Source organism: Microtus pennsylvanicus, chromosome 2 (genome assembly GCF_037038515.1).
Source record: "Microtus pennsylvanicus isolate mMicPen1 chromosome 2, mMicPen1.hap1, whole genome shotgun sequence".
NCBI classification, from domain to species: Eukaryota; Metazoa; Chordata; class Mammalia; order Rodentia; family Cricetidae; genus Microtus; species Microtus pennsylvanicus.
This window is the reverse complement of record NC_134580.1, coordinates 29861696-29878898: the sequence shown is the minus strand read 5'-3', so window position 1 is coordinate 29878898 and position 17203 is coordinate 29861696. Positions and strand designations below refer to the sequence as shown.

General features: G+C 46.0%; 1 protein-coding gene and 1 pseudogene across 1 annotated transcript in view; one reads left to right on the top strand and one right to left on the bottom strand.

Annotated features, from left to right (window-relative positions):
* Nucleotides 1-5162: 5162 nt before the first annotated feature.
* Nucleotides 5163-9347, top strand: LOC142844129 (ribonucleoprotein PTB-binding 1 pseudogene; annotated as a pseudogene).
* Nucleotides 9348-11555: 2208 nt separating this feature from the next.
* LOC142843391 (electroneutral sodium bicarbonate exchanger 1-like) overlaps nucleotides 11556-17203 on the bottom strand; it is a 36641-nt gene continuing 30993 nt past the window's right edge. The window contains exons 6-10 of the mRNA XM_075960691.1: nucleotides 15855-16043; nucleotides 14927-15018; nucleotides 13818-13975; nucleotides 12938-13025; nucleotides 11556-11912 (exon numbers count right to left, since the gene is read on the bottom strand). Coding sequence (XP_075816806.1) covers nucleotides 11628-11912; nucleotides 12938-13025; nucleotides 13818-13975; nucleotides 14927-15018; nucleotides 15855-16043 — 812 coding nt within the window. The 3' untranslated portion in view covers nucleotides 11556-11627. The remainder of the gene's footprint in view (nucleotides 11913-12937; nucleotides 13026-13817; nucleotides 13976-14926; nucleotides 15019-15854; nucleotides 16044-17203) is intronic.

Genomic DNA, 17203 nt, shown 5'->3' with positions numbered 1-17203 from the left:
GTAGATTCGTTGCGTCTTGGCCACTCTTAGCTAGCAGGTTATCACCCCAACATCTGAGTCCCAAGTTTTTTTGTGTTTTTTTTTTTTTTTTTGCATATTTTTCGAGACAGGGTTTCTCTGAAGCTTTCGGCTCCCGTCCTGGAACTAGCTCTTGTAGACCAGGCTGGCCTTGAACTCACAGAGATCCGCCTCCCTCTGCCTCCCTAGTGCTGGATTAAAGGCATGCGCCACCATCGCCTGGCTCTGACTCCCATGTCTTTATTGGTAAATAGAAGAAAAGAGGCTTAGTTAAAACTTACATTTGGTGACTGTGGCCAAGCTGGTACCAGCAGGACCAGAAATCCGGCTAGGCCTCAGCCTATGTGGTGAGGTGTTGAATGTCAGGCCCTGGGGAGAAGAAAGTAATTAAAATACAGGATGATTCAGGTTAGGCCATTAAACTGACAGAAAAGCAAGAAAAGTCTCATAAAAGTGAGCACTTGGCTTTTTTTATTAGTTTGTCAGGGCAGGTTTCTCTGTTTAACAATCATGGCTGTCCTGGAATTCACTCTGTAGACCAGGCTGGCCTCAAAGTCACAGAGGTTCAGCTGCCTCTGCCTATTGATTGCTGGGATTCTAGGCGTGCACCACTGTGGCCGGGCACATGGCAATTATTAAAGCTAGGAAAGTTGAGGCAGAGGACCTGGAGTTCAGGTCAGCTTTGGCTACACAGTGGCCTTGAGGCCAGCCTGTGCTACAGGAGACCCTCTCTTACCAAACCAAAAAGCAAAAGCAAACAGAAGAGCAAGGACTGCTTTTGTCTTGTACATGATTGAGGGCCCCAGTGCTTCAAAAGTAACCTTGGCTGTGAGACACAGGGCATGGACTGATAGAGATATGAATAATTTGCATTTTGTGGATTTTAAGGTCAATTTTGTTATATGTATATGTATTTCTAAATTTGATCAAGGTATTGTGATTGTGTAGTTCATTTAAAAATGTAATGTATACAGGTTGTTAATGGATAATCATCTACAATAGTCAAATTTGTAGTCATGTTAGTTAGATTTTCTAGATATATAGAGATATATTTCAATTAGATAGACATTTTTCATATCTTTCAAAGACTGCAGAATATGGCATTTAATGTTTTAATAACTTAGGGCTTTTCATGACAATGAGACACATCTGCTTCTGGCAGCAACAATCTACTTCAAGAGGAAGATGGGCATCGAAGAGGCTCCTTATGGAGTTTGATAGCCATTTTGGCAAGAAACTGCTCTTGCCTGGACTGTTGCATAAACTGGCCTGGACACAAAGAACCCACAGAAGGAGTACTGCTGACTTCCCTAAAGGTGATATGATCTTTCAGGGTTCCTGATTCATGAAAGTTTCTGCGAGACATTCTGCAGGACACAACAGATAGTGACTAACCTGCCTTTGAAATTTCCTGCTTCATGGAAATGGCTCTGGATACTATGGGCCTGTAGGCCGAAGATGGATGCCCCAATGGTACAGAGGAACTTTGGGTGACTGTCCAGGCAGCGAGATGTCTCTGTGATTCCTAGAATTTTGTAAGTTGCTTACTTCTCATTTACTTAGGTAATATTATATCCTTCTGGAGTTTTTGATGGAGTTGAAGAATAGATAGATAGTTATAGTTATAGTTTTCCTTAGTTATGATAAAGAATAAAATAGATATCGTACCTGTAGTTCTTCATTGATAACTGTTTTGTTATATGTAATCTTACTATGTTAAAGTGAAAGCTTTTCTTTTTTGTTTAAACAGGAAAAGGGAAAATGATGGGTGAGAGTCTTCTGTTTTGTGTTGATTTCATTGGTTAAATGAAATTTAATCTTGGCCCTTTAATAGGACAGAAAATTAGTAAGGCAGGGTATACAGAATAGGATGCTGGGAGGAAGAAGCTGAGTCAAGTAGTTGCCAAGATTCTCCCACTCCAGACATACACAGGTTAAGATCTTTCCTGGTAAGCCACCTTGTGGTGTTACACAGATTATTAGAAATGGGTTAGATCAATATGTAAGAGCTAGCCAATAAGAGGCTGGAACTAATGGGCCAGTCAGTGTTTAAAAGAATACAGTTTCTGTGTAATTATTTCAGGCACAGCTAGCCGGGTGGCAGAAAGCAGCCCGCCGCTCCTCATCACAATGGACACAAGTGTGTCATGAGTGTGACATCAACACCTGAGGTGGGAGGGTGGCACTCAGCCTTTTTGTGTTCTTGAAGCTATGCTGCCTTCACCTCACCTAAGTAATCAACAGATTTACCCTTTAAATGGACCTCACAGGACCCACGCAGAACCAGCTATGGGGCATAAGCCAAAGAAACTGGATGGAAGTTTACGAAAGTTCAAGCAGGATGATCCCTGTCAATAGAAAGTTCACACCCCTAAGGCATCGTATGTGCACACATTATACACTTAGTTACTGGATAGCAGCCTTTTGTGAGGACAAGGCCAGCCTGGTCTACAAACCAAGGTCCATAACAGCCAGAGCCACACTGAGAGGCTCCATGTCTGGAAAAATAAAGAAAAGATGAGATGAAAGAATTTTCCTCTAGCCCAGGCTTGTGATAATCAAATAAAGGCAGTCCTTGTCAACAAAATGTCCCCCTGTTTTTCCAAAAGTACAGGTATTTGGGGTGGGTCTCTGGAGTGCTGGGCAGAACATCCCAGCACTAGGTAGTGTTGTTCTAAAGCGTGTTCCTTGAGGTCTCTGGCCAGCAGAACTGATCCTTTGCTTCCAAATGATTATTGCCCCCACTCCGTGACTGATAACACATGAGCTTTAATACTGCAATCGCCCTGCTCCCTGATAGAAAATGAAAATGTCCCACAAAAGGTCAGTTTCAGGCACACAGAAGGACAGAAGATGGTGGAGGGACCTGGTGTGCTATGTCCCACCAAGGAAACTTCCTCTCTTCCTCAAAGAACGGGTTCTTTTAGACTTTCACTTTTTTTGTTCTTGAATCCTTTTCAGCTGCCCTGTTCCATCATTAGCATCACAAAATGGGATCTAACTCTTACCTCTGGCCCTCTCCAGCCCTGACTTTGAACTGCCAGGAAGATCCTAAGACAACCTCTTTGTAGGAGGCTTTCTGCTAGAGCACAGGCAGACATCCATCTGTGCCCTTCCTTAGGACACCATCCAGTGTGCCTGTCAGTCCTCAGGACAAAAGTCCACATGACTTGGCCTAGACTTGGAAAGTACCTGACTGAGTTATTAAGTGAGAACACCAAGGGACTTGGAAAGGGTGGGCAGGAGGCAGTGAGATCAGGGGAATGTGGTCAAAGCTTTCCATGTGCGTGTAGGTAAATGTCACTGAGAGAATACTCATGTTGTAGAGTCAATGTACACAAATGTTTTAAAATGGTGAATGAAGGAATGAACCCAGAGAAATATTAAAACTAAAGGTTAAAGTAGAGTAAACATCTAATTGATGCAGATGATAAAAATTGCCCCAATTATACCCCAGACCGAGGAAGAAAGAAAGGAAGAAAGGGTTATTTTCAATCCTGGAAACATATACCTCTAAACCCCAAATCTGTGACCTTAGAAGGAAACTCACTGTGTTCAGATTCAACAGCTCATGAATATCCACCAAGTGGGACCAGCTCACTTCTATCTAAATCACTCTTTCAACTGCAGATCTGTCAGGAGGCTCTCTCAACTGTAAGGAGAGGAGGCAGCCTCAGCCAGAGCAGTTAAGAAACAGGGTTCTGTCATTGTGAGGTCAGAGCAAGAAATGGACCAATGATGGCTTGGCTTAGATCACTGGTTTTCTTCACATTCTGTCCCTAAGTACAGGAAGGCTGCCCTGGTCAGTTGGCAGGTAGGGGCCTGGGGAGGCTGGTTACACCCAGTTAGCATTCACTATATCTCCCTTTTTTGTTCATCGTGTTTGTTCTTTCATTCTTTTGTTCTTTTGGGGACCTGACACCCAGCTCCCAATTAAATTATACACAGTAGCTTCTTCTTACTTACAATGCCTAGCCTTAGCTTGGCTTGTTCCTTTCCAGTTTTTCTTATCTTTGAATTATTTTGTCCACCTTTCCCTCTGGCTCTGGGCTTTTTAGTTTTTTGTTTTTTTTTTTAAAAGCACTCTGTGTATCTTTCTTTGATTATTACTCAGTGTCTGGATAACTGGATAGCTTACCCTAGCATCCTGCTCTCCTTGTTCTCTTGCTCTTTCTCTGTTCCTTCCTCTACGATTTCTCCTTCCATTTATACTCTCTGTGTGACTGACCAACCTATCCTTTCTCCTGCCTTACGTTTGGCCATTAAAATCTTCATTAGCCTACCCGGTGTTTTAGACAGGCAAAGCATCACAGCTTCACATAGTTCAACAAGTGCAACCTAAACAGAAGTCACACACCTTGAAATAATATTCTACAACACCACATGCCCTATCTTTTCCTTCTGGGTTTATTTACCAGGTTCTCCAACTTTGAAACATGGCGACATGCTAGAGATCAGATTTTAAACACGGGATCTTTCCTTGGGTATTACACATCCAAGCCCTAATAGAAACCCTTTCCACTTTAATAATCACAGTAGTTGGAATCATGTGAATTATAACAGGCTCTGGATGTTGTCCTTCACCATTATGGACACTGTATACTTTTCAGGAGCCATTTTCCCAAAGATGATTGCAGGCACCATTGTCCTAAGAATGTTTGCAGAAAGCCTCACTATCTTGAGAGCTATTTTCTCATGAAAGCTGCCACAAATCCCAACTTTCTTGATAGGAGGGACCATTGTCCCAAGAATGTTTGTAGAGAGCCCCCACATCCTAGCTACCTTGAGAGCTGTTTGTTAAGCAGAGCCACAAAAGTAATGTTTCCACTTACCAGGTGTGCTGACTAGTGACTTTGCTGCCTTGGCAAAGGCCCCCAACCCGATTCAGGTCCCTCATCCAGGGGCTATATAAGCCACTGCCATTATGCTAAAAAATGGAGGCTTTGACAAGAGAATTTGGCTTGGCCTCATTCTTCTCTTGCGCCCATGTTCTTTCAGGTAGCACTTCTCTAGACCCTGGAATAACTGGACCTGCTGAGCAGGTAAATATACTTGCTTTCTCTTCCTGTGAAGAAACATCATGACCAAAAACAACTGGAGGAAGGAAGCTTTACTTCCCTTTCACTTTCCTATCAGAAGCTACCATGAGTGGAAGTCAGGGCAGGAAGTCAAGACCAGAACCTCGAGGCAGGAACCAAAGCAGGTACCATGGAGTAAAGCCACTTACTGACTTGCTCTCCTTTCCTCTCTAAGACAGCTTATTTTATAGATACACCCATTACCTCCAACCCAGGGACATCAGACATTGATTGAAATTCCCCATAGACTTACCTATTAGATAGTTAAGTTCCTTCTTCCTCAGATTACTCCAGCGTGTGTCAAGTTGACATTTCCAACTGGCACACACTGACACCCATCTATTAGTGGATGGGGAGCATGGTCCACTTCTCACAGACCATAACATACTGTCACGACTTTTGGCTCATGGAACCCATCACATCTGTCCTCAAAGCAATCAATTCCTTTTGTAGTAGACTCAGATTGATCAGAGTAACATGGTAGCCTCTGATTGACTATGGGATGCTGTGGGAATGCTCTGTTTCCAAGGACACTCCAGGGCAAGTGACTAACTTCTACGGGGCTGAGAAGAATAGACTTTATCACATTTTCTCCATAAGCTCCTCATCCAATTTCCTACCAGACAGAAAACTAGGACCCCAGCAGGCAGTGTGTTGATATGTTCAAAGTGATCAGAGGAAAAAAAATCTATCAGTGGTCCCGGAATCCACACCTCTGAAGGGGGAGGCACATGTGGTTTCTTCAATGAAACCGGATGTTCTGGGCGAATATTTTAGGGGAAGTAGAGGGGGAAATCCTCCCAAAATAAACCAAATAACCACCAAAATAGTTGAGAATGCAAATGAAAAATTTAGAGCAGACCTCGGAGCTAGGGCAACTCCCAAGTAACTTTTCTGAGTGTTTTTAGACTCCTTTAGCTCTCATGGCTACTTTGATGATTTAAATTCTGTTTTGTGTCTCTGTCTATGTGGATTCTAAACCCTGGTACAGTTGGTGCTGTCTTAGTTCCAGGTCTTTATGATCTCATGCCTCAGAAATACCATCCATTGCCACCTGCATTAAGCCATCTGCTACTGCTAAGGCTCTCATTGTTGTCACCGTCTGACCTCCAGTCCCTCACTGCCACACACCACCTTCTACAAATGTCTCCACTGCCTGTTTGTCCTGCAGTCGAACCCTAGACCAAACCACAAGATCAGCTATCCACTCCCAGTTCTACTTTTTTCAATCATTTATCGTTTTTAGTGAGATATAATTTTCTCCCCTCCCCTCCCATCATCCCCCTCCCCTCTACCCTCTCCTATGACCCCCATGCTCACAGTTTACTCAGGAGTTGTCTTTTCCTACTTGCCATGTCCATTAGATCCCTGTGTGTCACTCTTAGGGTCCTCTTTGTTGTCCAGGTTCTTTGGGTTGTGAATGGTTGGCTGGGTTTTCTTTGCTTTATGTCCACTCATGAGGGAGTGCATGATATTTGTCTTTCTGGGTCTGGGTTACCTCCTTCAATATGATGCTTTCTACATCCATCCATTTGCCTGCAAATTTCAAGATGTCATTATTTTTTTTTTGCTGTGTAGTATTCCATTGTGTAAATGTACCACATTTTCTTTATGTATTTTTCAGTCGAGGGGCATTTAGGTTGTTTCCAGGTTCTGGCTACGAAAAACAATACTGTTATGAACATAGTTGAGCACATGCCCTTGTGGTATGATTGCTCATCCACTGGATATATATATCCAAAAGTGGTATTGCTGGGTCTTGAGGAAGGTTGTTTCCTAATTTTTGGAAAAATCACCATACTGATGCTCAAAGTGGCAGTATCAGCTTTCATTCCTACCAGCAATGCAGGAGTGTACCATTTACCCCACCATATATCCTCTCCAGAATATGCTGTCATTGGTGTTTTGATCTTGGCCATTCTGACAGGCATAAGATGTTATATCAGAGTTATTTACATATGCATTTCTCTGAAGGCTAAGGATGTGACCATTTCCTTAATTGTCTTTCAGCCATTTTAGATTCATCTGTTGAGAGTTCTCTGTTTAGGTCCATACCACATTTTTTACTGGAATGTCTGTATTTCCCACTTTTTCTTCCATGAGGTTCAGTGTGATTGGTGTCATGTTGAGATCTTTGATCCTTCTGGATTTGAGCTTTGTGCATGGCGATAGTTGGACCTATTTCATTCCTCGACATATTGATATTCAGTTATACCAGCACCATTTGTTGAATATGCTTTCTTTTTTAATATTTTATATATTTTACTTCTTTGTCAAATATCAGGTGTTTGTAGGTGTGTGGATTGATATCCATTCTTTGATTCAGTTCCATTGGTCCTCCTGTGTGCTCTTATGGCAATACCAGACGGTTTCAGTATTGTAGCTCTGTAGTAGAGTTTGAGTCAGGGATTGTGAGGCCTTCAGAAGTTCCTTTATTGTACAGGATTCTTTTGGTTATCGTGGACTTTTTGCTTTTCCATATGAGGTTGAGTATTGTTCTTTTGAGGTCTGTGAAGAATTTTGCTGGGATATTGATACACGTGGCTTTGAGTATGTAGATTGGTTTTGGTAAGATTGCCATTTTGACTACGTTAATTCTGCCTACCCGAGAGCATGGGACATCTTTCCATCTTCTAGTGTCTTCTTCAAATTCTTCCTTCAAAGATTTAAAGTTCTTGACTCACTGGCCGCTGGTCAACTTGGAGGCAGAGGCCAAAGGGGAAACTTTGTGGACCGCCTATCGATGAGCACCTGAACAGGAGCTGCTGTCCTTGGAACCGGAAGAGATCCGGAAGCGCCTGGAACTACTGAGTGCCAGATCCATAACCGCTGCCATGATACTGATCCGGGGCCTTCCGGGGGACTTGACCAACCAGGAAGTAGGCTATTGTGATCTTCTGAGCGACTATGAACTCAAGGACAGTTGGTGGACAAATACAAAGGGACAGCTTTCGTGACCCTGCTGGAAGGGGATCAGGCTAAGCTGCCATCAAGGCCTACCACCAGAGCCGGCTTCGAGAGCCGGAGCTGTCAGTTCAGCTGCAGCCTACAGATGCTCTGTTGTGTGTGGCCAAGCTGCCGCCCTGCCTGACCCAGGCACAGTGTGAGGAGCTGGTGCGGCCCTTTGGCAGCCTGGAGCGCTGCTTCGTAGTGTACAGAGAGCGCACAGGCCACTCTAAGGGCTATGGCTTTGCAGAGTACATGATGAACGGCTCGGCTGCCAGGGCAAGGCTGATTTACAGAGCAAACCACTGAGCCCCCAAACACTGTATGTGTATTGCACAGATGCTGGGCCGCTGTCTCCTGCCTTGTTGCACTCCCGGTGCCTCTGTGTGGACCATCTGCCACCTGGCTTCAATGATGTGGATGCCCTGCACCAGGCACTGTCCGCGGTCGATATACCCACCTTCTTTCACCTGCCATGTGGCAAGGGTGGGCAGCTGAGGGGCTTTGCAGTACTGGAGTATGAGACAGCAGAGATGGCAAAGGCTGCAGAACAGAGGGCAGGTAGCCTGGACCTGGGTGGCAGTCACCTTCGTGTGTCCTTCTTTGCTCTAGGTTCTACTGGCCACAGCATGCTGACAGCACTCATTGCTGCCCATGCCACAGCTCCCAATCGAGGCAAGGGACTCCCACCTGAGCCAAACATCCTGCAGCTGTTGGACAATCTGGGCCCATCTACCTCCCTCCAACTGCTGCTCAATCCTCTGCTGCATGAAGTGCCAGTGGCCAGCAGGGCCTTTTGGGTGTGCCCACTCCATGCTACGGCTCAGCGGACCTACCCTGTCCACTGCCCTGCTCCAGTTAGCCCTGCAGACCCAGAGTCAGAAGAAACCTGAGATCCTGGGAGACTCTCCTCTGGGTACCTCCAGGCAGGTGCCCAACCTGTCAATTCCCTCCTTGGGAGGTGTCTTCAGATGGTGATGCTGGCTCTGGGACTGAAACCTGCTGAGGGAAGCCACAATCCCTTACTACCACCACTGCTGGGCCCTTCTGGGGTGACCGGGAGCCCATGAGTCTGCATTCCCCAGCATCCCAGCTCATTCCACACCCAGCCCCTGTGGGACTCTGAGGCCCCAGTCTTTGTTAGAGGCCTCCTGAAGGACAATGTGCCCCTGCCAACCACCCCTGGGGTGTCACTGTTGGTTGAGCCCCCAAAAGGACTACCGCATCTCCCTGAACCCCTACCTGAATCTACATAGCCTGCTTTCATCCAGCAACCTGGAAGGCAAGGAGACCCGGGGCTGGTGAGCATTGTTTAATTTCCATGTGTTTGTGGGCTCTGGAATTAGCATTGCTGTTGAATTCTAATTTTAAGCCATGGAGATCTGATAAGATGCATGGGGTGTTTCAAATGTTTTGTGTCTGTTGAGGTTTGCTTTGTTACCCAGTATGTGCTCAATTTTTGAGAAGGTTTCATGAGGTGCTGAGAAGAAGGTATTTTCTTTTCTGTTTGGATGGAATGTTTTATCGATGTCTGTTGAGTCTATTTGAGTTATCACATCTGTTAGAGCCACTCACAGCTCTAGATCTACTCTGGAAGGTGACCTTTGACTCTTGTCAGTGCTTTGACCCTGCTTATCTCTCAGGGGTGATGTGAACAGCCTTCTGGGATGGATGGCTGGGACCAAGCCTGCTTTGGTCTCAAGGTAGAGTGGCCTCACAGCAAAACCTGCCTTCAGTCAGGACCAGAAGGGGTTAATCTTAACAAGCCCTGGCTGGAATCTTCTAGGGTGGTTGCACCACTGTAGAGAATTAGATCCTCAGGAAATACTGGTCTTTGTTGTGATAGTCAATGGGAGGCTCCCCCAAGGGACTGAAATGGCTGAGAGGTCTAGTCACATTTTGGGTCTTTCCTAGTTAGGTTTCCACTGCTGTGATAAACGCCATGACTGATACCAACTCGGGGAGACTGGGGTTTGTTCTTTACTACACTTCACCATCCATCAATGAGGAAAGCTGAGGTTCAAAGCTGGAGGCAGGAACTGAAGCAGAGACCATGGATGAGGCTGCTTACTGGCTTTGTCTCTCTGCCTTTCTACCTTCCTTGTACAACAAAACCACCTGTCCCTGGATCACATTATCCACCATAATGAGACTAGGCTCCCCTGCATGAATTAACAATGAAGAACACACCCTGTAGTCATGTCTGCAGGCCAATCTGGTGAAGGCAACTCTTTGAGGTTCTGTCTTCCCAGGTGTGTCTACTTAATAACTGAGGCTATTACTGCAAGGTTTTATTCATTTTCGAGAGATGATTTCTTGAAACCCAAATTGACCTCAAATTCAATATTTAACTGAGGATGACCTTGAACTTCTGATCTTCCTGTCTCTGCCTCTCAGGTGTTAGAGTTACAGGCATGTGCCACCGAGGCTGGCTAAGAAATTTTTATTCCTCTTCCCAGATCCATATTATTCCATAATGTAGTGGATTTAACTGTCCTTACTTTAAATCTTTTCTTTTATTTACGTATCTATTTATTTTTGCAGTAGGGACATCATATGTGCAGGACCTTGGGAAGAACTCAAGTATAGACATGTGCCACCACCCCAGCTTGTGTGTGTGTGTGTATGTATGTAACATGTGTGGTCATGTGTGTGTACATGTACTCAACTAGTGCGTGATGTCTTTACCTCCTTCTCCCTTTTCTTCCCTCAATCAATTATTAATTTTGTTTTTTGTCATTGCTTTGACAGGGTCTTTCTGTAGTCCTGAAACTCCATATATACACTGATCTTGAACCCACAAAGATCTCTTGCTTCTGAGTTCTGGGATTAAAGGCATGTGCTGCCATATTCAAATAATCCTTGTTGTTTTGTTTTGTGGAGCCAGGATCTTACTATACAGTCCAGGCAGGCATGGAACTTGGTATGTAACTCGGGCTGGCTTTGCATTTATAATCCTTCTGTCTGCCTCCCAGCTGGTGAGATTAACGCATAGGGCATCACATGGGTTTCAGCCTCAGTTTCAGGTCTGCATCCCTGTCTCACCGACCTTTAAAATATTACCCTAGATCAGTCAATTCTGTAAACTAGAGACAAGAGCAGGGGCGGGCATCTGGGAAGGCCAAATTTACATGGATAAAAATGTCTGTCCTCATCTGGTACATACAGAAGCTCTCTTCCCATCCTCGGTATGTCAGAGAACCACTAGAAACCTATTTGTTCTTTCATTATACCATGTTTTTTTTTTAACTTGAATATTTTGTATACAATGTATTTCCAGGAAATACTTTCCCTCTCCCCTCCTTCACTCTAGATCAGTCCTTCCCTTTGTGGCGAGAACTCCATTCCCAGTTAACGATGATATTTTAGCCGGGCAGGGTTGGCACACTCCTTTAATCCCAGCACTTGGGAGGCAGAGGCAGATGGATCTCTGTGAGTTCGAAGCCAGCCTGTTCTACAAGAACTAGTTCCAGGACAGGCTCCAAAGCTACAGAGAAACCCTGTCTCAAAACCAAAAGAAAACAACAACAACAAAACAAAAGACAATGATATCTCATCACATCAGGGCCTACCTGTTATTACAGATTAGTCTTTTATTCCTAGTCTGACATTCAAGAGCTCCCAAACAGGGACAAGTCTTGGTATATTTGGCATAAACAGACATAACTTTTGCTTGTCTGTGGAAAGAACAGCAGCCACAAATAGCTTATATGCATACGTTACCTGGGAAGGGACATTTTTGGGTGGCTCAATTCTAATGGATGGGTCCCACTCCCCTGGAGGGAGCACAGTCACCTGGTCCAGGAACTCATCTATCCCGGCCAGAAGGTCATCTCGCTCCTTGGCTTTATATGCCACATCATGAAAAATCTACAGAAGGGAGGAAAACACCTTAGGAAAACTCAACATTACTGTGTTTGCAACAATATCCACTGAGAAATGGATACAGCCTCTTGATTTTTATCTCTGGCATGGATATCTAAGACATAAAACTTAGTGCTTAAAGGAACCTAACGCAGAGTGCGGAGGTGCCTGTGCCCGTGAATCCAGGCACACCCCAGACCACAGCAGGAGGGCACCTCAAGTGGAAGGCCAGGTGGGCTCACGGAGTGAGACCCTGTGTCAAGGAGATAAGACACCACTTAAAGTCATTTTATTGTCTCCACAGGAGAAAGGACACAGAAATTCTCTTAGTCACGTCTGAAAATAGACAGTCTTGCTAATGGAGGTCATCTGTGAAAGGACCAGAGAGAGATCACACATGAACTTAGCGCACAGATGTGTGCCTTGGACAGCCATACATGAACTTAGCGCACAGATGTGTGCCTTGGAACCACTGCACAGCAGCCCTCACCAGGTACAGAGTGACCATGACACCTCCACATGACACTGCCCGAGGGCACAGCCTGACCTTATGCAAACCTCTCTTTCCAGGGAACAGGAGTATTTCTTTATACAAATAAGTTCAACATATTTAATTAACTATATTCTCTAGAAAGTTAACTCAGGCTTCATGAGCTACATTAAATATGAGTTGACACATTTTACTTGGCAATAATAATTCTCCCAGAAAATGATGTCTTTGCATCTTGGATTACTTAAAAAAGGGAGAGTTAAGTGGCCATAGTGGTACATGCTTATAATCCCAGCACTAGGTGTTCAAGGCCAACCTGGGCTACTAAGAACCTGTCTATAAACAAACAAGCAATGGAACTGCAAGGAAAGTCTCCCAGAGGGTGTGGTTCTCTTTGAATGGCTCCTAGAGAAGTCCCGGATGCTTCCCAGCAGATGCTGCCACAGTCCTTATCGTATCCCCAACAACACACACAGCTTCCGCGAGATAGAAATGCTCACTAATTACGAGATGAGTGGATGGAAGGCAGAGTGGTCTGTACCTCATCGGTCATGATGGTGGCCATGGATCTGCCAATCTCGTGGTACTGCTGACCTTTTCCTACTGGGCCCAGCAAGATAAACAAAAATCTGCCAAAACACACAAAAGAGGGAGCTACATAAATAAAGAAGGAGAAGGGACATCTTATCCACTCTAAATAGCAAACCTCGCCCCGACTACCACACAGAGACCATCACCGCCTTCAAGAAGAACATCAGCCTGCTATGGCCAGGCGCCATTCAGAGCTATTAATAAGACATCATTCAATAACGTGGCTGGCTGGGCTTCTTAGCGTTACCATAGACACAGTTCCTAGCCATAGAAAGGATGTCTTTTCAAAACACTGCACCGCTGTGTAAATTCAAGGTTATCTAATCCCCATCCATTGTTCTATTAAGAAAATGACAGAGAAAGGGAAGGATAAGAAGTTGAAATGACCAAGTCCTGGAGAGGAGCGTGAATTGTGTTCTGGACATCTGTGCACTCTCTATAATCAGTGGGGCTCTGAATCACCACGTCACCACCTTGGGGCACACAAATAGCCAAGTCCTGCCAGCACTGTGGAAAGACATCAGTACCTTTCCCTAGAGACAGTTCCCTGGAGACGAAGGCCTCCTGGTGTGACAATCCACTGGACCTTGCTGTGCTCTTTCCCTGTTCTCCTGGGCTCTTCTTCCAAGGCCAACAGTACTCATGGTCACAGCCTTAAAACTTAGAACTCACTCCCCCCCACCCCTCATCCTCCCTTCACCCCCACTTTCATAGCTCACCAAGGAATTTTAAACACTCTCTCCGAACGGCCCACCCTAACTTCTGGTACTAACTAGCTGCTAGCGCCAGTGCTCACACAGGTCACTCAGCTCGGGGCAGGACCCAGGTACCTTGTTGGGATGGGCACTTCTGTCAGGCCCGAGAGGAGCACAGCTGGGGAGAGCCTCACAAAGGCGACGATGGGACGGTCCAGAGTGTCCACCTCTCCAACCAAGACATTGGAGGCCTCTGCCCCAGTGGGAATTTTTTTCATGAAATGAAGGTCCACCTGAAAGTACACAGGAGCCTTTGAGAATTTAGGAGCCATCGGCTTCGCTGGCAATCATTCTCTTCAAGTATCACTCAAGGTTACAGAAGAGTTCCTCACTGTTTTATTTGATTTTTATAAAAACCCTGAACGGAGCGATCATAGATCAGATCAGTCCACTATTTTAAAAAAAAGGGGAAGAGATTAAGATTCAGGGAGAGAATTCTGACTACAACTACGGAGTATAGAATACACGCATGAGTGTGTACACACACACACATTTATCATTTATAGCACATATAAACTATATGTAATTTAGTGTGTGGGGTGTGTGTTTAGGTGTTGTATGTGTGTGTGTCTACACAGGCTGCAGTCCATGTATGGAAGCCAGAGAACACCTTGTGAAAATCAGTTCCTCCACCACTGTGTGGGTTTCAGGGCAGAATTCAGGCAGCAACACCTTTAGCCACTGAGCCACTCAAGAATCAAAGTTTAAGTCCGAGAACTTTCATCCCACCCCACCATGCTCCTCTGGGAGGAAGCGCCTCGGGAGTTCTGGGTCATGTTATTTCTCCTTGCAAATACTGACTGCTCCATCAGATGCAGCAGCCACAGCCCTCCAAGAAGAGCCAGACATCACGAGCTTTAGGAGGCAGCGGCAAAATACTGCAGTGACAACAGTGACGAGAGTGAGAAGGATGCACGGCAGCAGGTGCCAGAGGGTCACTAATGCACCGGGAGCCGGGGCAGTGGGGCTCAGCAGCAGGCTGCCTTCACTGTGCTGAGTCGGCCGGCTGAGTGTGCACAGGGAGACAACAAGGAAGATGGCGTCCCTTTTCACAGAGCAGTGCTGCTCCTGGGGAAGGCTCATGAGCCATCGGAGCTTACCAGACCCCAGAAAGATTCCGGAAGACCCTGGGCTCCACTACAGATAACCTTCGGTCTAGAAGTCAACCTGCCATGTCTCCTCACCTTGCTTAGATCCACAGGACTGTGCTCGCAATTCACTCCGTTTTTCACCTCAAGACTCGTAGTTGGAGCAGACTGAGGAGAAACAGTCTGACCTATTTGGAGACAGTCAAACAGAATCTGCCAAGGGCTTGCCCCTCCTTCCCCTCAGATCCAGCCATCCATCACAGCCAGCTGTGACCTCTACAGGCTGGGAGGACTATGAAGCAGAGTCCATCACGTCTGTCCCTGCACTCAGTGCTAAGAAGGCAGAGGTCTAGTCCTCCATTACCTTCCTATCTTCCTTTCTCTCTGCAGAGAGCCATCCTGACCCTCAGTGCGCCAGCACCTCTGCACAGAGCTTGGCAAACAGCTTGCCAGCAAAGGAGGAGAAGCTGCAGGCGAGGCCTCGCCCAGCCATGGCAAGAGAAGTGGTTAACAGCTGGGCCCACCCGCGCCTGTACACAGGCTATGGACCTAAGCTAACACACAGAAATCCCACAACAAATGGAAGGAAGGTCCTGCCATTGTCTTTATTAAGTGCGATGTGAAGATTGTCCAGGGCCATACACTCTCCAGGGGGTGGAGCCAAAGCAGAAGCCTGGAGGCCTGGCTAGACCACAGCAGTTTGTGTCTAAGCAGACTTTTGTTTAACTGGACAAGGCTGCAGCTCACCTTCTCTGGCCCAGCTCCTCATCGATGTGACCATTCTCCCCAGAGCTACACCTTCTCTGGGAGCACAGGGGATACATCCCTCACCTCGCAGTCCCCCCTGGAATGCTATCCAAGGGCACACGGAGAAGGGAGCATCCTAGTCACCCAGCTCACTACCCATCAAGGAGTCCAGGGGCCTAAGTGTCACAGCCTCGCCCTGCAGTAATTCCACATCGCCAACTGGTCCCCAAATGTGTTTTCAACAGAGAGAAAAAGAGAGACACCCCCAAGTCCTTACCATCTTTGTCCATGGAATGTGGGTCCGATTGCTTCTTGCCAACCTCAGCAAAGGAGCGGACAATGGGAATGAGGTTGTTCCTCCGCCTATCATTCTGATGGTGGCGTTTCTTGAGAAGGGCTTCCCGCACTTTAACCCTCATACTGTCATTCAGGTCACTGAACAGTTCTTGCTGGTCCAGTATCAGGTCTAGGAAAGAGACATTCACAGCAACACTCAGACGGAGAGTTCAGGAACTCAAGGGGAAGGGTATGAGGTGGCAGGGGAAGGGGAAAAAGGCAGAGATGAGCTGCTCTCCTAGCGTCACCAAGGTGGTTTCAGCTTCCTGTCTGAAGGAGCATTTGGGTTTTGTAGGTATGGAACACCGTCCTTTGCTTATTTAACAACGAGACAACAACGTGAACACATGGTTTAGGGACAGAGTGTCACTATGCTACGTAGGCTGCCATGAATTCCCGGGTTAATGTGACCTTTCTGCAAGAGTGGGACTTACTGGAGCTGGAGAGATGGCCCCATGGATAAGAACACTGACTGCTCTTACAGAGAACCTGGGTTCTATTCCGAGTACCCCCATGGTGGTCATAACCATCTGTAATTCCAGTTCTAGGAGACCCAACACCCTCTTATAGCCCCCAAGGGCACCAGGCATGTGGTGTACATGCACACATGATATCAAACGACTCATACGTATAAAATAAAACTAATTAATTAAAAAAATTTTAAGGTAGGACTTAATCACGGTGAGTATGCCATTATGCTTAGCTCCAACCATTGCTTAGGGAACGAGGTCTCTGAGTATTTAATGCATGCCCAGAACTGTACCATGGGGTTTTCATCTGTCCAGTCCTCACTGAAACTCAAAAAAGTGGGCATTTTGATGAAAATTCTTTTTTAAATTCTATTTTTAAATGGATTTTTTATCTATATTTATGTGTGTGTGTGTGTATGCCCCATATGTGTGCAGGTACCCAGGAAGACTGGAAGAGAATCATCAGCTCCCCTGTAGCTGGAATTACAAGTGGCCATGAGCCACACAATGTGGTCCTGGGAACCAAACTTGAGTCCTCTGCAGGAGGAGCAAATGCTCTTAACTTCTGAGCCAGAGTTCTTCCAAACAAGGAAACCAAGGCACGGTTCTTACAAAAGTCCCCAAGCTCTTACACCTGCGAAGCCGAAGAGCCAGGGTTCGCGTCCAGCTCTGGCTGACTAAGAGCCCACGATTACCCTCTTAACTCTACTGTCCTTCCTCCATGAGCCCAGCATTGTTGTAACTGTCAGGGATGCTGCAACCTTGAGCTCCAGTGGATACTTGAAAGTGCAGCCTATAATCAACCCAATTATAAAATGGG